This window comes from Pseudorca crassidens, chromosome 6 (genome assembly GCF_039906515.1).
Source record: "Pseudorca crassidens isolate mPseCra1 chromosome 6, mPseCra1.hap1, whole genome shotgun sequence".
NCBI classification, from domain to species: Eukaryota; Metazoa; Chordata; class Mammalia; order Artiodactyla; family Delphinidae; genus Pseudorca; species Pseudorca crassidens.
In genome coordinates this window covers 53,339,492-53,364,740 of record NC_090301.1, presented here as the reverse complement: position 1 = coordinate 53,364,740, position 25,249 = coordinate 53,339,492, and the positions used below count along the sequence as shown (strand labels likewise).

Here is a 25,249-nt window from a genome sequence, read left to right as displayed (position 1 = left end):
TCTGGACTTGTTGGGGAGGCTCCTGGTTGATGAAAACCAGAGTAGGATATAAAGAGAACTCAGGAGTGCTCTGAATCACAGCTGTCGCTGATTGTTTTTTACATGTGTGTTTGAGCAGCTGTGTTTTTCCTATGCCTCTGATCCCATGGGACAAGGATGACTCTTCTCCCTCTTCCAGCTCCTTTCTTTATAGTTTGCCAAATGTTCCTCCTTTGCCCCCACTCATACTCATTCCAATAAGAATAAACTATTTATAGTTTATCCCAACATGCATTTACATTGCTGTCCCCTCTACCTGGAATGTTGCTTTTCCTTGAATAACTTGAAACTCATTTTTTAAAATTCACTGCAAATATCACCTCCTCTAGGAAGCCTTCTCTGATCTTCATAAAGTTGACCATCCCTTTCTCTGTGCCACATTTACTTTATATGTAGATCATCATTGTTCTTAGCATATCATTGTCATTCATTTATTTATATATCTGTCCTCTCTCGACACTTAAGAGATTGTATTTTTCTAATCTCTGTAGGCACTTGATAATTTTTAAAAAGCAAAACCCCCAAATTTGTGTTATCACATCTGATAATGCTACCAGAATACAGGTGTTTTAGGTGGTACCTTTATTATGAATTTTTAACTGAAATTTTTATTGAGATAATTAGATATTCACCTGCAGTTGTATGAAATAATACAGGGAGTTCCATTGAACACTGTCCATCTTCCACTGATGGTAACATTTTGTACAATTATAAGATAGTATCACAACCAGGATGTTGACATGGATACAATCTACCAATCCTATGCAGATTTCCCCAGTTTTACTTGTATTCATGTGTATATGTGCGTGTGTATGTGTATGTTTGTCACCTGTGTGGGTCGTGAATCCACCACCACAGGATCCCTCATGTTGACCTTTTATAATCACACCCACTTCCCTCCTGACACCTGTCCCCAGCCTTAACCCCCAAGAACAACTAATCTCTCCTCCATTTCTAAAATTTTGTCATTTCAAAAATGTTGTACAAATGGATTCACAGTATGTAACTTTGTGGGATTGATTTTTTTCACTTAGCATAATTCCGTAGAGATTCATCCAAGTTGTTGCGAGTATCAATAGTTCATTCCTTTTTATTATGGAGTACTATTCCATGGTATGGATGTACCACATGTTAACAATTCACCCCCCAAAAATATGCAGGTCAAATCCTGGAATCTTTGAATGTTACCTTATTTGGAAAAAGGATCTTTACAGATGTGATTGAGTTAAGAATTTTGAGATGAAGAGATAATCTTGCATTATCCAGGGGTTCCTAAATCTAACTGCAAGTAACCTTATAAGAGAAAAGCAGAGGGAGGTTTGAAACAGACAGAAAAGAAGACACAGACACACAGAAGAGAAAGTGATGTGAAGACAGAGGCAGAGATGCAAGAGACAAGAAATGGATTCTCCCTATGTATTGCCCATGGAGGGAGTATGGCCCTGCAAATTTCAGACTTATAGACCCCAGAACTTAAAGAGGATGAATTTCTATTGTTTTAGGCTGCCAAGTTTGTGTTAATTTGTTATAGCAGCCTCAGAAAACTAATATAGAGTTGTTCATTGTTTTTGGCTATTACAAATAATGCTGCTATGAAATTCATATACAGGTTTTTGTGAGAACGTATATTTTCATTTCTCTGGAATACATTCCCAAGAGTACAATTTCTGGGTCGAATGGTGATTTCATGTTTTGTCTTACAAGAAACCTCTAAACTGTTTTCTAGAAGGGGCTGTACCATGTTACATTTCCATTAGTAATGTACGAGTGATCCATTTACTCTTCAGCCTTGTCATGTTTAGTGTTGTCACTATTTCTTCTTTTAGCCATTCTGACAGGTATATTGTAAAACCTCATTGTGGTTTTATTTTGCATTTCCCTGATGACTAATGATGCTGAACATATTTTCAGGCACTTATTTCTCATCTGTACATTCTCTTCAGTGAAATTTTTCTTCCTATCTTTTGCCCATTTTCTAATTGGATTGTTTGATTGTTTTTTTTTTTTTTTTTTACTGTTGAGTTTTGATAGTTCTTTATGTACTCTAGATCCTTTGTTTGATATGTGGTTTGTAAATATTTTCTACCATCTGTAGCTTATATTTTCATTCTTTTCCCATGGTATTTTACAAAGCAAAAGTTCTTAATTTTGAATGAAGTCTAATTTATCAGATTTCCTTTTATGGATCATGCTTTTGGTGTCAAGTCAGAACTCTTTGCCTAGCCCTAGGTCCCAGAGATTTTCTTTCATTTTTTCCCTAAAAGTTTTATATTTTTATGTTTTACATTTAAATACATGATCCAGTTTGGTTAATTTTTGTATATGGTATAAAATTTAGGTCAAAGTTTTTTTTTGGGGGGGAGGGTTGTTTTTATTTTTGCTATTGTTTTGTTTATAGATGTGCAATTGCTCCAGCACCATTTGTTGAAAAGACTATTTTTCTTTCACTGAATTGATTTTGAATTGTCAAGAGTCAATTGAGCATATTTGCGTGAATCTACAGTTCTGGATTCTGTAGTTTTTTCCATTGATCTATGTGTCTATACCGCCACAAAAAAACAAACAAAAAACAAAACCCTGGGCTTCCCTGGTGGCTCAGTGGTTGAGAGTCCGCCTGCTGATGCAGGGGACACGGGTTCGTGCCCCGGTCCGGGAGGATCCCACATGCCACGGAGCGGCTGGGCCCGTGAGCCATGGCCGCTGAGCCTGCGCATCCAGAGCCTGCGCTCCGCAAGGGGAGAGGCCACAGCAATGAGAGGCCCACGTACCGCAAAAAAAAAAAAAAAATTTAAAAAAAAACAAAAAAAAACCCAACAGCTTTGATTACTTCAGCTACATAGTAAGCCTTGATATTGGGTAGAGATTTTTCCTACTTTATTTCTTCTTTGTCAAGATTGTTTTAGCTGTAGGGCCTGTGTTTTTCTATATAATTTTAGATTAAGCTTGTCTATGTATATAATAAATCTTGCTAGGGTTTTGAAGGAATCTCATGAAACCTATAGATCAATTTACGGAGAACTGACATTTTAACTATGTTGAGTTTTCCAATTCATGAATATGGTATATCTCTCTATTCATTTATGTCTTCTTTGATTTCTTTTCTTAACATTTTGTGATTTTCAGCACACAGATTCTGTACATGTTTTTTACAGTATGTATCTAAGTATTTCATTTTTGAGGGGTGATTATAAATGATATTGTGCTTTTAAGTTTAAGTTTCCATGTGTTCACTTTTAGTGATGTATAAAGATATGCAACTGGTTTTTGTGAGTTCTCTATCCTGTAAAGTTTCATAGATTCTTTGGGATTTATATATGGACCATCATGTCATCTGCAAAGAAAGATTTTATTTCTTCTTTTACAATCTGTATGTCTTTTATTTATTTATTCTTGCCTTATTATGGCGGACTCTCAACCACTGAGCCACCAGGGAAGCCCTATTATATTTTTAATTGCTGCAAATTCTGTAGTAAAAGAATAAAAGAGGTGAGAATGGACAAACTTACCTTGCTCTTGATCTCAGGGAAAAGCAGTCTTTAAAAGTGATGTTAGCTATAGACTGTTTTGTAGATGTTCTTTATTAAATTGAGGCAATTCCCCTCCATTTCAAACTTGCTGAGAGTTTTTATCAAAAATGAGTATTGGGTTTTCTCAAATGTTTTTATGGCAACAACTGATATGATCATATGATTTTCTTCTTTAGCTGTTGACATGGTATTTTATATTTATTGGTTTTCAAATGTTGAACCAGTCTTGCAAATCTGGAATAAATCCCACTTGATCATGGTGTATAATTATTTTTACACATTGGTGGATTCAGTTTGTTGATATTTTGTTGAGAATTTTTCAGTCTAAGTTCATGAGAGATATTAGTCTGTAGCTTTCTTTTTTTTATTTGTCTGCTTTTGGTATCAGGGTAACACTGACCTCATAAAAAAAATTGGGAAGTGTTTCCTCCTCTTCTATTTTCTGAAAGAAATTGTGTAAAATTGATGTTCTTTAAATGCTTGGTACAGTTTTCCAGTAAAACCATGTAGATCTAGAAATTTCTTTTGGGGTGCTTTGTAATTATGAATTCAACTTGTATGATCATTATAGATTGCTTTATCTTGGTTGCATTTGGTAGTTTATGGTTTCTGAAGAACTGGTTCATTTTTCTAAGTTATCAAATTTCTGAACATAAGTTTTTTATAGTATTTACTTATTTTATATATATATATATATATATATATATTTTTTTTTTTTTTTTTTTTTTTTTTTTTTTTTGCGGTACACGGGCCTCTCACTGTTGTGGCCTCTCCCGTTGCAGAGCACAGGCTCCGGACGCGCAGGCTCAGCGGCCATGGCTCACAGGCCCAGCCGCTCCATGGCATGTGGGATCTTCCCGGACCGGGGCACGAACCTGTGTCCCCTGCGTCGGCAGGCAGACTCTCAACCACTGCGCCACCAGGGAAGCCCTATTATATTTTTAATTGTTGCAAATTCTGTAGTAATATCATCTATTCCATCTGTGTCTTCTTTCTTTTTCATCTTCGTCAGTCTTACTAGAGGCTTGTAAATTTCATTTATCTTTTTCAAAGAGCCAATTTTCTATTTGTTTCCTCTGGTTCTCATTTCTCTGTTTCTCTTTTCTTGTCATCACATGGGTTACCTGAACATTTTTTAGGACTCCATCTTGATTTATTTATATTCTCTTTGATTGTATTGCTTTCTATAGTTTTCAGAGTGGTTGATATGGGTATTACAATATATATACTTATGGTAATCTACTGGTATCATCATTTAGCTACTTCAAATGAAGTACAGAAAACTTACTTCCATTTAGGTCCCTTTAACTTCCACTTTTAATCATTATTATCTTGAGTATCATATGGTTAAATTTCATTTCAATCATCAAATATGTTTTATAAAACTTATGAGGAAAAGGATTGTGTGTGGATTAATTTTACGTATCAACTTGACTGGGTCATAGGATGCCCCGATATTTGGTCAAACACTATTCTGGGTGTTTCTCTGAGTTTGTTTTTGGATAAATTTCACATTTGTGTGTGTGTAGATTTTATTCTGAAAGAAATGAGGAACACTGAAACATTTTGAACAAGAATTATATGAACAATCTTACATGACAGAATGTACTTCCTTGCAGCACTGCACAGTCAGTGTTTACCAGGATGACAGGAAAATCACAGTCATGGTAATAAGGAGGGCCTAGGAGATGTGCTGGGAAAAGTTAACAAATGAGAAATTTTCATTACAAGAGTGTCCTTAGAATGAACATACACACACATATATGTATGCATATATAACTATATAAATTCTTATTGATCTGTTACATACTCTTATGAAAATGATTTAATAATGGTATATCTACACAGTTCCATCACGATTTCAAACCTTCAGTAAAATACACTACCCACAAATCTACAAAGTTGATAAGCTTTTGGGGGTCATTAAGAAGCCCACATTTGCCTTAATATTAGGCAGAGAAAAGAGAACATAGGGAGCAGTTGAGAAAAAAAAAATTCCCCAAATTCAAAAAGAACATGGAATTAAAGTAAGATCTGTCCAATGGATTCTCTTTGGGAACTTACAGAAAGACCTAGAATTACGAATAAATGTGGAAGTGGTTCTCCAAACTTTGTTTTGTCTAAAAAATAAAGGAAAAGGTATTTCAAAATGTTGGAGAACTTAAACACAAGAAAATTGGGGCTATATAATATTTTTAAAGAATCAATTACGTTCAAATTAAGGCTGTACTGAACACAATTTTTAAAAATTTTTTATTGAAGTATAGTTGATTTACAGTATCATGTAAGTGTCAGGTATACAGCATGGTGATTCAGTTATGTATATAACTGAATATATATATATATATATATATATATATATATATATATATATATATATATATATATCGATGTGCTGTATATGTAAAACTTTTAGGTTGCTTCCATGTCTTGGCTATTGTAAACAATGCTGCAATGAATATTGAGGTGCATGTATCTTTTCAAATTATGGTTTTCTCCGGATATATGCCCATGAGGAGGATTGCAGGATCATATGGTAGCCCTATTTTTATTTTTTTTAAGGAACATCCATACTGTTTTCCATAGTGGCTGCACCAATTTACATCCCCACCAACAGTGTAGGAGGGTTCCTTTTTCTCCACACCCTCTCCAGCATTTATTATTTATAGACTTTTTGATGATGGCCATTCTGACTGGCGTGAGATAATACCTTCATTGTAGTTTTGATTTGCATTTCTCTAATAATTAGAGATGTTAAGCATCTTTTCATGTGTCTGTTGGCCGTCTGTATGTCTTCTTTGGAGAAATGTCTATTTAGGTCTTCTGCCCATTTTTTGATTGGGTTGTTTGTTTTTTTGATATTGAGCTGTATGAGCTGTTTATATATTTTGGAAATTAAGCCCATTGTTTGCAACCCATTCTGTAGGTTATCTCTTCATTTTGTTTACTATTTCCTTTGCTGTGCAAAAGCATTTAAGTTTCATTAGGTCCCATTTGTTTATTTTTATTTCCATTACTCTAGAAGACGGATTCAAAACGATATTGCTGCGATTTATGTTGAATTTCACATCTGAATCTATAAACTCAGTAAAACAAATTCCTCTCTCTAATATGGATGGGCCTCATCCAGTCAGTTGCAGGCCTGAATAGGACAAAAGACTGGCCTTCCCCTGAATAAGAGGGAATTCCTCCTGCCTAACTGCCTTCGACATGGGCTATCAATTTTTTCCTGCCTTCCAACTTAAACTGAAACATCAGCTTTTCCTGGGTCTCAAGCCTGCCAGTCTTTAGACTGAAACTACACCATCAGCTCCCCTGGGTCTCTAGCTTTCTGACTGCAGATCTTAGGACTTGTCAGTCTCCATGATCATATGAACAAATTCCTTTAATAAATATTCTTATTATATATGTATATATACACCACACACACACATATATATGTATGTATGTGTGTGTGTGTGTATGTGTGTGTATATATATATATACATATTGCTTCTGTTTCTCTGGAGAACTCTTACTGATACAGTTTGTTCTATGCTTCATTCTTTTAGCATTTCCTCTCTATTTGAAAAGCTTCCTTTAGCCAATCTTTAAAAGTAAACTACTAATGATAAATTCCTTTGTATCTTACAAAACTTCATCTGCGTGTGAAGGATCCCTATTTAAGCTATTTAAGCTCTCTTTGCTTCCCCTCTGATTCTTCCTTCTGTAGCCCAGAGTGTTCTAAAATAGTTTTAGGTAAACTCTAAGAATCTTCCTGTTCTTCCATAAGGAACATACTAAATTCTAAATTTAGTGAAAGAACTACCATGTTTGGGGGTCAATCACCTCTTATTCAGAAAAATGGCTCAAGTCTCAACCACCACCCTGTGGACACCACTCCTACCCTGCCAACCCCAAAACCACAATAAGACTGACAGAGAGGAGGGGAAGTTCCCTCTGAAATGAAGTTCTTGGAAGGTTATGTCTACTACCATATCTTTTCTCCTTTGGGGAGGAGATGTGCTACTATTTTTCTCCCTGTATTAATCTGCTAGGGCTATTGTAACAAAGTACCACAAACTGGGTGGCTTAACAATAAAAATTTATCATCTCACAGTTCTGGAGGCTAGAAGTCCAAAATCAAGGTACTGTACAGTGGGTTCTTTCTGAGGGTTCTAAGGGAATGATCAGTTCCAGGGCTCTCTCCTCAGCTTGAAGACAATTATCTTCTCCCTGTGTTTTCACATCATCTTCCCTATGTGTGCATCTGTCTCTATGTCTAGATTTCCCCTTTTTATAAGGACACCAGTCATATTGGATTAGAGTCAACCCTAATGGCCTCATTTTAATTTAATTTCCTCTGTAAGACTCTATCTCCAAATAAGGTCACATTCTGAAGTACTGGGGATTAGGACTCTAATATATCTTTTTTGGGGGAAGGGGGGATAAGTCCCTAAAGCCAAGTGATGGGCAAAAAAGTGGATAGGCATTTTGTTCCCTGATTAAGTACCTGCTTTGTCAGTTGACTTGCCAGCCTCCTCTGTGCTACCTGAGCAGGCAAGAGAAATGTGGAGAGAAGCCCCCTACCTCCACCTACTGTACCTCTACCTGCCTGGGCCCTAGCAGCTCTAGGTTTTCAAGAGAAATGTTAGTTGTCAGATGGATTCTGCACATGATCTCAAGCCCCAAGAGTTGGTACGCAGATGAGAGAAGAGGAAGATGCAGCTAAATCTCAGGGACTCCCAATGTCTAAGGGACCATTTGAGGGGAGCTCTTCATCCATAAGGTCTGATAAGAGCATCTGTGACCCACAGAGACAACCAGAATAGTAATTACCTACCAAGAATAGCATTACAACTTTGTCAAGGCTGTAAAGTAAGGACACCTCCACCCCTCCATCCCTCCATGGTTTCCCACCACCCGGGCAGAAGGGCAGGCAGAGGGAGGGGTGGCGGGAGAGCCGACTGTGCCCCACCTTCCACTCTAAATGTCAGTCCAACTAGCCAAATCTTAATTTGGCTATGAAATGGATGTTTTTATAAGTAGAACTATCTTCTAAATTAAAGAGTCCCTCTGAATATACAAATGTGAAAAGTTATGGTCTGAGAAGGTGTTTAAGGGAGCTGCTACCCAGTAGGAAATAGATATTTGATTGATCAAAACTGAGGAAAGTGACTGGAAACAAATAAAATCATGTCAGGCTGACTCCTCATCGAGTTGAGACTCTAGACAGTAGATAATGTGCACATGCACACATAACAGGACTAAGGTATATTCCACTCTAGTTCCTGCTGTTTCGCTTAGCATGATCCCACAGGCAGTTTTACCTTTCATTAGGTATTCTTCAGAAATACAATTTTTAATGACTATGGTTTCTATCATTCATCTTATAAATGTACTATAACGTATTTAACTTTTCTCCTATTGGACATTCAGGATACAGCTAATATTTTGGAATTATAAATCATGTCATAATCATCTTTGTACATACATCTATGTCCAATTTCTATTTCAAAGAGGGAACATTGTTATACCTACTTTTTCTTTCAGATGGGAGGATTATGCTAACCAGTTTCAGAAGTTAAGTGACTTGCCTTCATCATATGTTAAACCCAAATCTTCTGAGAATGAATCACTGACTATATTATCAGCATATGAAGACTGTCCTTTGTGCCTAATATAAAACTTGAAAAGCTGTCTCATTTTCTTACCCATTTTCCTACATATTAATATATTGTGTTATACTAGTTGATGAGCTATGTTTTATTTATAGAATATATCCATAATATTCTGTGTATGTCTTAGCTAAATGTATTTTATATCAGCTAGCTAATTTCATTAGTATGGGAGAAAAATGGAGAAATTCATGAATTGCAGCTTTACATGTCTGTTTTCAAAACCCATCAGAGAAAGGTAGTTTGCCATGATAAAAACCATTTGTGACCACAAATATATTACAGCATATTGGTTTGAATTTAACCTGAGTTTATTGCATGGTTGGAACGCTGATCTGCCATTTCCATGCTGTATGAAGCTGTACAAATTTTATCTCTGTGCCTCTGTTCCTAATCTGTAAATTAGTAATAATCTTAGTACCTACCTCAGGGTTCATGAGAAGATTAAATGAGAAAATTCCTATAAAGCTCTTAGGACCAAAATATGTCCCATAGAAAATGTTCAGTTAATGTTAGCTACTAACATTACCTCTTTTAGAAACCACAGGTTAACCTCAATTTAAACGTAGATATTTGGATTCTAACAAATGTAATTCAAACCTTTACTCAGGGCTATTTGCTCTCTGATTTAGATATAAGATTGTCATCAGTTTTTACTCTAACACCAACTATATTTTTAATATGTAAATACACATACATTAATGCATTTGTGAATAACAAATGAATATATGATGATAACAATTATCATCATAACAAGTAAATACAAAACAGAAAAGTTATCTTTCTCTATTGTAATAAGTGTGTATCTTATACCCTATAAGTTCCTTTAAGTTCTTTCACAGCATGGTAAGTACTGACTGAGGAAAATAATTTAATAAAATTAAATTATATACTGGGTAAAAAGTAATTAGGTTTAGCTTGAAAGAGAAAAATTATTAATTTACAGCAAACACATACAAGCCATTTTTACCGGAGCTTAATATGGATAATGGCATAACTTAACGAAATCAAAAACTATGCAACAGCACCAAGCGAAATTCCAACAAAGGGCTGCACCGCGTCATCTCACTTCAAGTTGAAGGTTCATTACCAAAGCAAACACTTGCTAGAGAGGAATTTGGAGCTTTTCCTCATATTTAGGAGGAGGCTTCTCCTGGCCTCCCAAGTAAACCTGCAGAGGAGGCCTACTTTTTGTAGAAATCTTCACCATGGAAAACAGTACATTTCACATTTTTCTTTAGTTGTGTCACAACTAACAGACCAAAGGCCAGCAATATGAAGGAGGCAGCATTGCCCAAGGATAAGATACAGGGTTTGCAAGACTGTTTAGAATTCAGGGCAGATGCAAGAATGAATCTCCAAGCTTCTGCCTCTATCCAGCCCACAGGAAAGGGTGAGAGGCATGAGGCAGGGAAAGTGCTTGCGGTGGTGCTGGAGCTCAGAGGTAAGCCTTGCTGGTTTTGGCAACGGCTGTTCCTATTGTTAGAACACCACCGGCACGCTGAATATAACACGTCTAGTGCACAAGATTAATGCTCCTTTCCTGCATCATGGATGTTATAAATAAAACTGAAGCTTTTTATATACCACCTAATTGTACGCTACTCAACGGAAAGCAGAGCAAGAAAGCCAAAGAAAGCCTAATTCTGCAGAGAGGAGAAAAAAATTGATATCACTGATCCATTTTAAACACGTTTCAAAATATAATAAGGACTGTTCACAAACTATAGAGATACAGAACTATGTCAATGGGCTGATAGACACATTTTATGTTTATATATATTTGTGTCTAGTATAATATATATTAAAACAATAAAAAAATGTATCCTAAGAAGTAACAGACAGCTCTTGGATTTTACCTGTAGGGAAAAGAATATACATTGTGGTAGTAGTTTTAAGGGGAAAGATAAGCCTTGCTCTAAATCCTTCATTTTCTAGAACAGAAGCACGTCTCCCAGCAAGAAATGGGCCCCCAGGCCCTCCCACCTACCTGTGCTGGTGTAAGTGCTGGGGCTGGCCAGTGGTGGCCCGGAGCCCTGGGCTGGGGGCGGAGGCTGTCCATCACTCAGCTGCTTGACTCGTTTGCGGTGAGATTTGCCATTGTAATGGACTTGGGCCTGGGCTGCAGAGTTTAGCTGGATGTTGCACACCTCACAGAAGGAGAACAGAATTTTCTTTTTCTCTTTACTCAGCTGGTCCTCAGGTCTGTCGTTCTTTATTCCCTTATCTTCAAAGCCCCGTAGAAAAGTTGCCATATTCATAATTCCATCTTCAGGGTAGTTGTCAGGGCTTAAGGAATACTTCATACCTAAAAAGAAAGTACACATGCTTATGAAATATAGGCCTTCTTATTTTCTGGTATGATTATGATTAATTTCATGGTATGGTTTAAGTTAAAATCTCCTACATACTCAGTGATCACGCTTGGAAAAAATTATCAAAAGCACTTAACTGAGCAAATATGATCTTTGAACATGTGTTTCCTCTGTCTGGAGCATTTTCCACTCTACCCTTGCCCCTCCTCCCATCACCTCTCAATTCTTTTGCCCTTTAAACTCCTGCTCACCCCTGAGATCTTAGCTGGAGCATTACCCTCTCGTGGAAACCTATCTGACCCTGGAGATAAGGCAGATCCCTGTTTACATGCTCACATCATACTATGTGACCTCTCTTCAGAACACCTCTCACCATGTGAACGTCATATGTATTTGTACAATTAGTTGATTTATGTCTGTTTCCCCAATAGACTGTGAGCTCTGTGGGGGCAGTAACCTCATTTCTGGGTATCCTTTGGGCCTAGAACTGCAAATTTTACATAATAGGCATTCAAATATCTATTGAAGGAAGGAATAAAGGATGCTACGAATCCATACTATGAAAAAGGGTATGTGTAGACATCAAAGTATACATAATACACACACATCTGCACACCTGCCAACAGATACATGCCCTAACTTGGGGAGGAGGTGAATAACAAAGACAAAAACACATTATGTCTGCAACTTACATTGGGTTGTATTCCAAAAGCCTCTTTATAAGTCAGCCAGTGGGAATTTGAACATATTTTCTTACAGATGTAGTGAAACAAACTGTTTTAAGCTGTCCAGATTAGCCCATAAACATCAATTTAATCTCTGATGAGGTTGAAATGCAGAACATCTGAAACACAAAATAAGAGAAACACAATATATGGTAATCTAGTAATTGAAATAGAAAAAGAGTAAAACAGACTAAGATAAAATTTTGTTTACTTTTAAGTGCTGATTTTCATTGAGTTAGATAAGGGTATAGTGATAAATTATAGCCTAAGTAAAGATTTTAAAGGAGCATTTTCAGTACCTGAAGAATCTTGGGTAATGAAGATGGCCTTGGCTTTTTATTTTGCTCAGTTCCACTTTAACATTTATAATTTTTTCATTTTAGTTAATACCAATGTTACTAGCATTTTTATACTTATCAGTGTGATTATTACAATGTTTTCAGTTCTCAACTCGAATAAAGAAAAAGATACTCTCACAGAAGAAAAAGGAGAACAATATTCAGAGAACAATTGGGCAAAAGCTAAGAGAAAAGGGGTATGCATGAAAAAGATCTGGCTGAGGTGCACAGTACTGTGCCATGAGGGATGAAGAGTTCAGATAAAGAAAGGATCCTTGCTTGTGATGGATTCTGCCTGGGGGAAAAACTCAAAGATACTGGCTTTGAGCAGTTCTGTTGATCCAAGTTGGCTTGGAGCTCTATGGAAGGGAAGGAGAAACTGAAGACTAATCCATATCTGGAGAGTTCACCAGTTGAATGTTTAAAATTCAGAAAATAAGTTATAGTACAGAGTATGATCATAAAGATATTGATTCTATGTATATGGTATGCCAAGAACTCATTTACACCCACACACTCTATTGCAAAGTGTCATTATGCACTATACCATAGGCTAAAGAATCACCTTCAGAGCATTGTTAAAATGGTACTAATTTTGATATGTTAAACCTATTTGTTCCATAAATACTTTACCCTGATGCCACCAATTTAAAGAACTCAATTCCACAAAATTTTCTGAATGAATTTATTCCTTTCACCTCTCCACAAAGGCCATTTTCTTCATTAAAATCTATTCAGACTACACATAAATCAGGTTTAAGCAATTCCTAGAGCCGAGTTGCAGAAAATAATTCTGTTATAATTGAAATGTGATTTGAACTGCACATATATCAATATTTTTGCTGTAGTCCCTAAATCCAAATTACTACAGTGTCACAAAGCCATTTTTCTCATAAAACTTTAGAAAATATCAGTGCCATATAAAAGTTATGTTCAAACATATTACTTTGTGTACTCTCTTAAAATATTAAAATTTATCATAAGAATTACTGAACTAAATAATAAAAAAGAGATAAAGGATTTGGAAAATAAACTCGTCATTAATATATTAGCCTTGTTTATAAAACTAATCCATTGTAAAACATAAGGAAAACCAGTAACTAATTTTTGACCTTGCATCATCTCACTGAATCATTGAAATCTAACTGTTATATTTCAACTCAAGCAACCAAAATCCTTGACTTAACTGAGTAATGATGACACTTCCATCTGAAAATTTAGCTTCTTTGGAGTTAGGTGGACTTGCCCGTGTTGCTAATTAACACATGGCATTTCACAGAAACAGGACATACATCATAATGCTTCCTTTTAAGTTTGAAATCTAAAAAATGACTTCTTTGTATTATCTTATAAAAGATTGGGCTTCCCTGGTGGTGCAGTGGTTGAGAATCTGCCTGCTAATGCAGGGGACACAGGTTCGAGCCCCGGTCTGGGAGGATCCCACATGCCACGGAGCAACTAGGCCCGTGAGCCACAACTACTGAGCCTGCGTGTCTGGAACCTGTGCTCCGCAACAAGAGAGGCCGCGATAGTGAGAGGCCCGCGCACCGTGATGAAGAGTGGTCCCCGCTTGCCACAACTAGAGAAAGCCCTCGCGCAGAAACGAAGACCCAACACAGCAAAAATAAATAAATTAATTAATAAACTCCTACCCCCAACATCTAAAAAAAAAAGATAAAGCCAGCTTACCTGTGCCTTTCTGATTGCCATTTGTCCTAGAAATAAATTGTGCTTTAGATTTATTTAAATATATATATATTTAGTAGTAAGAAAGAAACTTTTAAAATGAAATGAATGGCTGTTCTAGAATTCTGCTGTAACCTCTGCAGAATACCAGCACCCTTCATAACTTTTATCCCTATTTTACTTTCTCCCAGAGTTATTCTCACAGATGATCCCCCAAACATCCAACACCATGCTCATGGGCCACTCTAGGGAGAATGCAATGCCTGGGAGTGGGGTGTGCATTCTGTCCCTCAAGTCCCAATTTATTAGTCCTAGTGCTGGTTTCACCACACTTCCTCCCTCTTAGGAGAAAAGTAAGTTCAGCTCCTGTTAGCAGCCACTTGCAACCAGAATATATTTAGTCCCAGAGGTCTTGGGTAAAGGACCTAGAGGTGGTAGAGAAGCAAGATATCAGAGTCTCAGCATCCAATTTTGACCTCAGATGATATAATTTCTAGGCTAATAATATGCGTGGTGATGATAACATTTATAATGTCAATTTTCTGGCTAAGGGGAAGGTAACAGTGAGTTTAAGTGGAAGAAGAGAAAAATCTCACTTTCTATTTTAAAGTGTTTTTATCAGACTATCTCAAATTACATGTTTTACTTACATAGGGCAGAAGGACCTTCAGAGGTATCCAATTTTAAACAGAGAAGTGGGCAGCACTCTTCCATGATAGCCATGCAGGCTTATCTGAAGGTAAGAGAAGTTCAGACAACCAGACCAAGTATCCTATGTCCTTTTTGTATTATTTTATCAGGTTAGATGGCCACGCATTTAACATCCATGAGAAAATAAGATATTTTGCTACAGGTCAAGGAATAAGAAAGTTGTCCCTTGAGTTGCTGCTTTGGGGGAAAAGACATGATAGGATAGTCAATGACTATCTAAAGGAGTGATTTTCTTAAAAAATATTTATTTATTTTGGCTGTGCCAGGTCTTAGTTGTGGCGTGCGGCATCCCCGTGGCATGCAGGATCTTTAGTTGTGGCATGTGGGATCTTTTAGTTGCAGCACGCAGACTTATTAGTTGCAGCGTGCGGACTCCTTAGGTGCAGTATGCAGACTTTTAGTTGCAGCATGCGAACTCTTGCTTGCAGCATGCATGTGGGATCTAGTTCCCTGTCCAGAGATCGGACCCAGGCCCCCTGCATTGGGAACGCAGAGCCTTACCCACTGGACCACCAGGGAAGTCCCTAAAGGAGTGATTTTTAAATGACCAGGATGCAACACGTCAGGAAATTTTATACTTAACAACTTTCTCTAAAACTGGCCCTGACTGCACAGTTATCCAATTGTCTTTTATAATAATTTAAATAAAAGGCAGCTGATTCAGAGGTAGAGACTGGAAGCCACAGGAAGAATGTGAGCACATCTTACCTTAGAAAGAAGAACGGTCTGGGATCCCTGAAGCTCAAACTGCACTATACTGTTTCAGCCCCATACTTGGGGTCATTTCAGTTTAATAAATTCATCTTTGGGAAAAGTACTGTTCTTGTCATGAATTATTTTAGGGAAAGACCACACCTCTGTGGATGGGTGTAGGATTACCACAAAAGGAAAATATTGTTCCACTGTGAGTCTTACCACAAGATTGATGGGGGCAGGAAGTAGACAAAGAGGCATGAACCTGTGACTGCCTCTGGGCCTGGGGGACAGGGGACCTGTATGCAGGTATGAGAGACTTGTTCCAGGCATTCCCTTCGTGGGGAGGTAAACTGATCCCTGGAACAGAGACAGGCCTGAGTCTGGGCAAAGAAGGCTGAACAATAGAGAATGCCTATGGAGGCCTTTGGTCTGTGACCTCCAAGAACCTCTATATCCAGGAACAACTGTGAAGTTCTCTATCTGTATTTCCTTTTCGTTTTTTTTTTTAAATCCTGAAGCCATCAGTGAAATCATGCAAACATCACAGTTGATCTTCCTGTTTGGAGGAATAGTGTGAGAGTCTGGAATGGCACCTGGGGTTAAAGCCATCCATGGGAGAGCAGCAGCAAGGGACTTAAGGATGTCAGTGGCTGGCAAGAGAATGATGCAGTGGTCTAGAACCAGGCAGCTGGTTAAGATGTTAATTAACAACTGGCTTGGGATATCTCAGGGATTCAAAACAGCATACAAGAAAGGCAAGCTGGTAAAATAATGGAATTCTTATATCAAGTAGAGATTTGAACTATTTTGAATTAGCTAATGTAAAGGGTAAATAGGCTGGGGCATTTGAGCTACCTAAAGGTAAATAAAACAAGGTTATTTTATTCTCATTCATTACTGTACGCCTAGCACTTAGAAGATGCTCCATAAACCTTTGGTAAAATGAAATAGTTGTTATAATTAATTCAACTGAAGTACGGCTGCAGCCAAAAACTGCTAGTTAAATTGGTCTTGGCCTTCAGAAGACCCAATAATTGTATGTCTATGTAGATCAATGTCTTTTCTGGCACCCTTGATCTTCTGAGTGGTCCAAGTTAGCATTACATACAAATAGCATGACAATGTCAATAATGAGAACAAGGAATGTATTTTATTCTTAGTGTCAGAATATCAATTCCAAATATACATATTCACATTTCAGAGGAAACCAGAATTGAAAATATCCTTCTATGCCTAGTACACTGAGATTCTATCAGAAGCAAAAATGTAGGTTTCTTATTGCAAGAATAAAATGTTGCAATAATTAATGTTAATTATGAAACTGTTAATTTTATATAAAGAACAATTATTAAAATGTTTTTCAGTCACTTAAATAAAGAAATTGATTGACAACTAAATCAAGCACTAGCTCTGTTAACTATAGAGAGAATATATACTTATTTTGAGGTACAAATGTTTATAATCAGATAAATAATGAGTCAAATAATGATAGAAATTAGATTATATCATAATTCTAATCTTTGTAGAATTATGTGGTGTAGTTGCTTTCATGATATCAAACTAATTAACCTTTAAGCACTATATTTAGTTTTTATTTGTTTAATTCCATTAAGGCATGAACCATTTTGGGAAAAATTCTACTTGGGAATTTTTCTCATCTTCTGAGGATGAAGCAAAAGCAAAAGGCCAGCTTTGTTACCTTAAAATTACTACCTCGGACTTCCCTGGTGGCACAGTGGTTAAAAATCCGCCTGCCAATGCAGGAGACATGGGTTCGAGCCCTGGTCGGAGAAGATCCCACGTGCTGTGGAGCAATTAAGTCCGTGCACCACAACTACTGAGCCTGCACTCTAGAGCTCGCAAGCCACAACTATTGAGCCTGCATGCCTACATCCCGTGCTCTGCAGCAAGAGAAGCCACTGCAATGGGAAGCCTGCGCACCACGACGAAGAACAGCCACCGCTCATCACAACTAGAGAAAACCTATGCACAGCAACGAAGACCCAACACAGCCAAAAATAAAATATTAATAAATAAATAGATTTAAAAAAAGAAGTGAACAGAAAAGCAAAAAAATAAATAAATAAATTACTACCTCAAGGAGATAATAATTAAATAATACCTAAACTCATAATATGATACAATTTTCTGTTTCCATATCTCAAAAGTCATTCTGAATGATGGTACTGGGCCTTAGCCTAAGGCAAATACAGATTTTAACACTTGGTTTTTGGTGATGCAGCGAAAGGTATATATGGTACACCTTGAGCCCTAGAGAGAGAAATGCTTACTGACTTGGCTATACAGTCTTTATAACAAGGAAGCCTAGATTCCATTCACCCTCTGCCTGGCCTGAGACAGCAGCAGAACACAGGAGAGGGAACTTCAAATCATGAACACTTGGGCAAAGGCAGATGTTGCAGTCCCATTCCTCCCACGGCATTGCCAGGGTAGGTGTGCAAGCTTGAACACATTCCTGAGCAGGTCCTGGAGCCCCTCCAGAAGCTCAACAGCTGAATCTGTGTGTGAAGCTGGAAGGAGCTGTCCTGGCTCCTTGAGATGACTGCCAACGCACCTTCCAGGCATGGAAGGGAACCCAAGCAATTCAAGAGATGGCTCCACACGAGTCACATCTGTTGATCAAGGAAGTAACATCCTCAATTCAATGAACTCTCAGGTCATCTTAAAAAGCTTACAAACACGAATGGTATTTTCTGGCTTTTGCCACGTGAGAAAATATAGGGTAAAACTAAAGAGACCACGTTACACACTGTAGCTTTATTTCTAGTCATAATCTCTATATATACCATCTGGACACAGTTTTACATTTATTGCATTTTTCATTCATTTAAAAGTAACTTATATCATTCTAGAAATTTTGGAAAATACAAGGAGCAGAAAAAGATGGGGGAAAGTCCTCCACGTTCCTATCATTCAAGGTAACCATGTTTTGTTGTTTATTTCTAGTCTTTTTAAATGCACATACTGTTTTCAAAGAACTTTGGTTAGACAACAGACATTTGCTAAGAGTTCAAATGTATATTAGAAGCTGAGCTCTTAGACTGATTATATTTACCTACAAATTGATTAATGAGAAGTCAATTTTTCCACCTCTGGTATGGATCAAGTGTAACTGTAGCAAGAGTTCTAAGAGAAACAGTGCTATGAACATCATTCATATGGGGCTGCCCTGGTCCATGCAGTCTGAGAGAAGGTGATGTTTGAACTAAGAACTAAAGGATGAATAGGAGTAAATGGAAGAACATTCCAGGTAAAGGAGATTGCATGTGCAAAGGTCCAGAAGCAGGAGGAAAGATGGCAGGTGGGACAAACTGAAAGCAGCCCAGTGCATCTAGAGCAGAAAGAGCAAGGTGGAATGAAACATAAAATAAGGCTGGAGAGCTAAGCTGGGGCCAGGTAACGAAGGTCCTTGCACACCAAGCTGAGGTGTTGGTCTAGGGAAGGTGCAGAAGTATTTTAAACTAGAAGACTGGTACAAACAGATTTGACTTGTGAAAAGATTACTTGGCCTTCAGAGTAGATGAAAGATGTGGTGTAGAGTAGGGAGGTGGCCACATGAATATGGACAAATTCAGAAACTATTATAGTTACCCAAGCAAGAGAAAACGGTTGATGGGCCCGGATGGTGATGATGACCCCAGAGCGAAAAAGTGACTAGATTCAAAAACGTTGACAAAAAAAAAAAAAAATCAACAGGACTTGGTGATGGATTAAATGAGCCTGCTGGGATATTCCCTGGGGATGGAGGCTGATGGTCACCATGTTCCTGCTTCCTCTGCCTTGCTAAAGCCAGCAAATGCCATCTTTTTTTTTTCTTTTTATTTCCCTTTTCTCTTTTCCTTCTTTTTTTCTTTTTCTCTTTTCTTTTTCTTGCTCTTCTTTTTTCCCTTTTTTCAGTCAGTGCCATCTTCACAGTCCCCCTCGGCCTAGTTCCAGTCAGTGGGTACCATCTTTGAGCTCTCCTTCCTAAGCACCAGTATCTCCCAGGGGAGAGCTTCTACACACATCTGGTGACCAGGTTTTTATGTCTGGTGACCTAGTTTTGCAGCTGCCACCCAAGGGCCTCCCCTTGATCTCCTAGCTCTGGTGGCCAAGGGAGGCCTTGCGTTCCTAGGTCCTATGGGTCTCTAACAATCAGAGAGACAGTTCTTGGCAGACAACCCCTTCCAGGGTACTGCACAAAAGGCAGACAGAAACACACTCCCCAGTCTTTCTGAGAAACAGGCCTATTTACTTGCAGGAGCTTTGGCCTGAGGGGCAGGCTTCTGGTTTGGCACACTTATAGAAGCCTAAGAAGGGGCTCTCGGAGAACAGAGACTGGTGCATGTAATCTCCCTCAGCCTCGCCCCAGCTCACTGGTATTGTACAGAAAGGAGTTTGTACCCTTCTCTGGTGCCCTGGTTATTGTGGCTACTGTTAGGGATCTCGTTTACGTTGCCTGGCCCTGATGGCCAGCAGGGTTTATACATGTGGGTCCCCCAGGACTGTAATGAATGGAGAAAGAGTTCTTAAACAGCTACCACCCCCAGGGCACAGCAAGAGGCAATAGATCCAGGAGCTCATACTCTCTGAAAAGAAGCCTATTAGCTTGTCATCATAGCTGCATCCTGAGGGGTAGTCTTCTAATTAAACATACATCTAAGGGCTGACTATAAGTAAACCCTTCCTGAGACCCTGGAGCGCAGGGACTAACTTTGCACTCTCCCTCTGCTGTGCTCCAGAGCACCAGCATCTCTCAAGGGAGCTCTTATATGCATCTGGTACCCCAGTTTTTACATCTGATGCCCTGGTTTATACAAATGCCACTCAAGGGATATCCCTCGATCACCTGATTCTGGTGGTCAGGGAAGCTTGTGCCCCTGGGTCGCACTGGACTATAACAATTGGAGAGACTATTGGTAGTTCTTGGCAGGGTACCGCTCCCAGGGCACCACACTGACAACAGACTGAAACACATGACTAGCCTTTCTATAAAAGAGGCCTACCTGTTAGTCCTGGAACTTCAGCCTTACAGACAGGCAGCAGGTTTGGCACACATCTAGAGGCTACAGAGGTGGTCTCAGGGAATGTAGGCCAGGAGACACCATCTTTGTGCACTCCCTCTGGCTTGCTACAGTTCACCAGTATCTCCCAGAAAGGAGTTTATACACTCATCTGGAGACCTGATTTTTGCAACTGCTGCCCAGAGGACACTTCCACATCACCTGGCTCTGGGGTCATCAGGGCTTACACTTGTGGTACCACAGGACCGTATATACAGGCATACCTTGGAGATATTGCAGGTTTGATTCCAGACCACCATAATAAAGCGAATATTACAATAGTAACATCAAATGTCACTGATCACAGATCACCATAACAAATATAATACTAATGAAAAAGTTTGAAATACTATGAGAACTACCAAAATGTGAAACAGAGACACAAAACGAGCAAATGCTGTTGGAAAAATGATGCCAATAGTCTTGCTTGATGCAGGGTTGCCGCAAACCTTCAACTTGTATGAAACTCAGTACCTATGAGACACAATAAAGCAGAGTGCAATAAAATGAGGTATGCCTGTATTTGCATTCTTTAAAAGCTGTTGCCTGAGGATCTGGCTTCCAATCAGCCTGAATCAAGGTGCTGACTGAGATCCTCCCCTTTGGGACCCTGACTGGTCTTAGCACATCCTCAACTACTACGAGCAATTAAAAATAAAATAGGCCACTTGGATAATCACAAAATTTGAGAGACAACAAATACCTACGACATGGTTGAACAAGAAAGTTCAACCCTTAAAATTGGGAGAAGTGGCTGTTTCATCCAAGGCATAGGAACCAACACAGACAGTCAAGTAAAATAAAGAAACAGAGGAATATGTTCCAAAGGAAGAACAAGATAAACCTCAGGAAAAAAAAAACTAATGAAAGAGAGATAAGTAATTTTTCTGATCAAGAATTCGAAGTATATATGCCACTCTCTCACTTCATCCCAGGTAATACACTATCAAATGTAAAATAGATAGCTAGTGGGAAGCAGCCACATAGCACAGGGAGATCAGCTCGGTGCTTTGTGACCACCTAGAGGGGTGGGAAAGGGAGGGTGGGAGGGAGACACAAGAAGGAGGAGATACGGGGATATATGTATATGTATAGCTGATTCACTTTGTTATAAAGCAGAAACTAACACACCATTGTAAAGCAATTATACTCCAATAAAGATGTTAAAAAAAAAAAGAATTCAAAGTAATGATCATAAAAAGGCTCATTGAATGAACACACTGAGAACTTCAACAAAGAAACAGAAAATATAAGGGAGTTCCAAACGGAAGTCACAGAACTAAAGAACACAATAACTAAACTGAAAAACACACTAGAGGGGCTCAACAGCAGACCAGATAAAGCAGAAGAAAAGATCAGAGAACTCGAAGACAGGGCAGAGACACCCACCCAATTAGAGCAGCAAAAAGAAAAGAGAATGAAAAAAGTTAAGACAGCTTAAGGGACTTATGGGACAACATCAAGTGGACTAGTGAGAGAGAAAGGGGCAGAAAACTTATTTGAAGAAATAATGGCTGAAAACTTCCCTACCTGGGGGAAGAAACAGACATCCAGATTCAGGAAGCCCAGAGATTCCAAATAATATGAAGCCAAAGAAACATACACCAAGATATATTATAATTAAAATGTCAAAAGTTAAAGACAAGGAGAGATTCTTAAAAGCAGCAAGAGAAAAACAACTTGTTACGTACAAGAGAACCCCCATAAGATTACCAGCAGATTTTTCAGCAGAAACTTACAGGCCAGAGGGGAGTGGCATGATATATTCAAAGTGTCAAAAGAAAAAAATTTCCAACAAAGCATATTCTACCTGGCAAAGTTATCTTTCAGAATTAAAGGAGAGATAAAGAATTTTCCAGACAAGCAAAAGCTAAAAGGAGTTATCACCACCAAACCGGCCTTACAAGAAATGCCAAAAAGACTTCTTTAAGCTGAAAAAACAAAAGGGTGCTAATAAGTAGCAAGAAAACATATGAAAGTATAAATCTCACTAGTAATGGTTAATATATAGTAAAAGTAGTGAATTAATCACTTACAAAGCTAGTATGAAGGTTAAAAGACAAAAGTAGTAAAAAAAAATTATAACTACAATAATTAGTTAAGGGATACACAAAATAAAAAAAATGTAAAATGTAAAACAAAAACATAAAATGTGGTGGGGAGAGTAAAACTGTAGGGCTTTAGAATGCATTCAAACTTAACTTGTTAATAACTTCAAATAGACTGTTAAAAATATAAGTTGTTATATGAAAGCCTCATGGTAACCACCAAGCAAAAACCTACAGTAGATACACAAAAGATAATGAGAAAGGAATCTTAGCATACCAAGAAAGAAAGTCACCAAACCTCAAAGGAGAGAGCAAGAGAAGAAAAATGGAACAGAGGACTAAAAAACAGCCAGAAAACAATTAACAAAATGGCAGTAAGTGCATACCTATCAATAGTTACTTTAAAGGTAAGTGGACTAAATGCTCCAACCCAAAGAGACAGAGTGGCTAAGTGGATTAAAAAAAAAAAAAGAAATGATCCATCTACCTGCTGCCTACAAGAGACTCACTTCAGATGTAAGGATATACACAGATTGGAAGTGCAGGCATGAAAGGAAAGATATTCCATGCAAATAGAAATCAAGAAATCTGGGGTAGCTATACCTATATCAGACAAAATAAACTTTAAGACAAAGACTGTAATAAGAGACAAAGAAGGTCATTTATACTGATAAAAGGGTCAATCCAACAGAAGATATAACATTTGTAAATATTTATGCACCAGGATAGAAGCACCTAAATATATAAAGCAAATATTAACAGACCAAAAGAAAGAAATAGACAGCAATACAATAATAGTAAGGGACTTTAATACCCCACCTACATCAATGGATATATCATCGAGACAGAAAATCAGTAAGAAAATATAGGTTTTAAATGACATGGTAGATCAGATAGATTTAACAGATATATACAGAAAATTCTATCCAAAAGCAACAGAATACACATTCTTCTCAACTGCACATGAATCACCAGGATAGATAAGTCAGGCCACAAAACAAGACTTAACAAATTTGAGAAGACTGAAATTGTATCAAGCATCTTTTCCAACCAAAAGATTGTAAAACTAGAAATAAACTACATGAAGATAAGTGGAAAATTCACAAATATGTGGAGATTAAACAACATGCTACTGAACAACCAATAGGATAATGAAGAAATCAAAAGCAAAATTTAAAAAATACCATGAGATAAACAAAAATGGAAATACAACAGACCAAAATTAATGGGATGCAGCAAAAGTAGTTCTAAGATGGACGTTCATAGTGATAAATGCCTACCTCAAGAAACAAGAAAAAATCTCAAATAAACAACCTAACTCCATGCCTCAAGGAACCAGAAAAAGAAGAAAAAATGAAGCCCAAAAATACTACAGGGAAAGAGCAGAAATAAATATAAGAGACTAAGAAGACAACAGAAAAGATCAATGAAACCAGAGCTGGTTCTTTGAAAAGGTAAATAAAATTGACAAAACTTTAACTATACTCACCAAGAAAAAAAAGAGAGGGAACACAGACAAAACCAAAAAAGGAAGAGGAGATGTTACAACCAATACCACAGAAATATAAAGAATCATAAGAGACTACTATAAACAATTATATGCCAAGAAACTAGATAACCTAGAATAAATGGATAAATTCCCAGAAACATACAACCTTACAAGACTGAATCATGAAGAAATAGAAAATCTGAACAGACTGATTACTCTTAAAAAGATTAAATCAGTAATTTTAAAATTCTCTACAAACAAAAGTCCAGGGCCATATGGCTTCAACTAATGAATTCACTCATTCAAAGAAGAATTAAAATCAATCCTTCTCAAACTCTGATAGAAAACAGAAGAGAAGGGAATACTTCCAAACTCATCTTATGAGGCCAGCATTACCCTGACACCAAAACCAGACAAAGACACTATAAAAAATGAAAATTATAGGCCAATATCCCTGATTATGATAGATGCAGAAATCCTCAACAAACTAATAGCAAACCGAATTCAACAATACATTCAAAGGATCATACACCATGATAAAACTGGGATTTATTCCAGAGATGTAAGTATGGTTCCACATCTGCGAATAAATCAACGTGATACACCATATTAACAAAATGAAGGATGATAAAAATAATATATTGAATAATTATTTCAGTAGACACAGGAAAAGCATTTGACAAAACTGAACATACATTTATGATAAAAACTCTCAACAAAGTAGGCATAGAGGGAACATACAACAACATAATAAAGGCCATATATGACAAGTTCACAGCTCACATCATATTCAATGGTGAAAAGCTGAAAGCTTTTCCTCTAAGATCAGAACAAAAGAAAGATGCCCACTTTCACCACTTTTAGTCAACACAGTATTGGAAGTGCTAGCCAGAGCAATTAGGAAAGAAAAAGATAAAAAAGGAGTCCAAATTGGAAACAAAAAAGTAAAACCATC

At 37.6% G+C, this 25,249-nt stretch overlaps 1 protein-coding gene across 6 annotated transcripts in view; it reads right to left on the bottom strand.

The window, feature by feature from the left end:
* ZNF385B (zinc finger protein 385B) overlaps positions 1-25,249 on the bottom strand; it is a 391,044-nt gene that overhangs the window by 299,463 nt on the left and 66,332 nt on the right. For all 6 annotated transcript variants that reach the window (XM_067741341.1, XM_067741346.1, XM_067741347.1 and 3 more), the window contains exons 2-3: positions 12,231-12,382; positions 11,214-11,531 (exon numbers count right to left, since the gene is read on the bottom strand). In XM_067741341.1, the coding sequence (XP_067597442.1) occupies positions 11,214-11,529 (316 nt within the window). In that variant the 5' untranslated portion in view covers positions 11,530-11,531; positions 12,231-12,382. The remainder of the gene's footprint in view (positions 1-11,213; positions 11,532-12,230; positions 12,383-25,249) is intronic.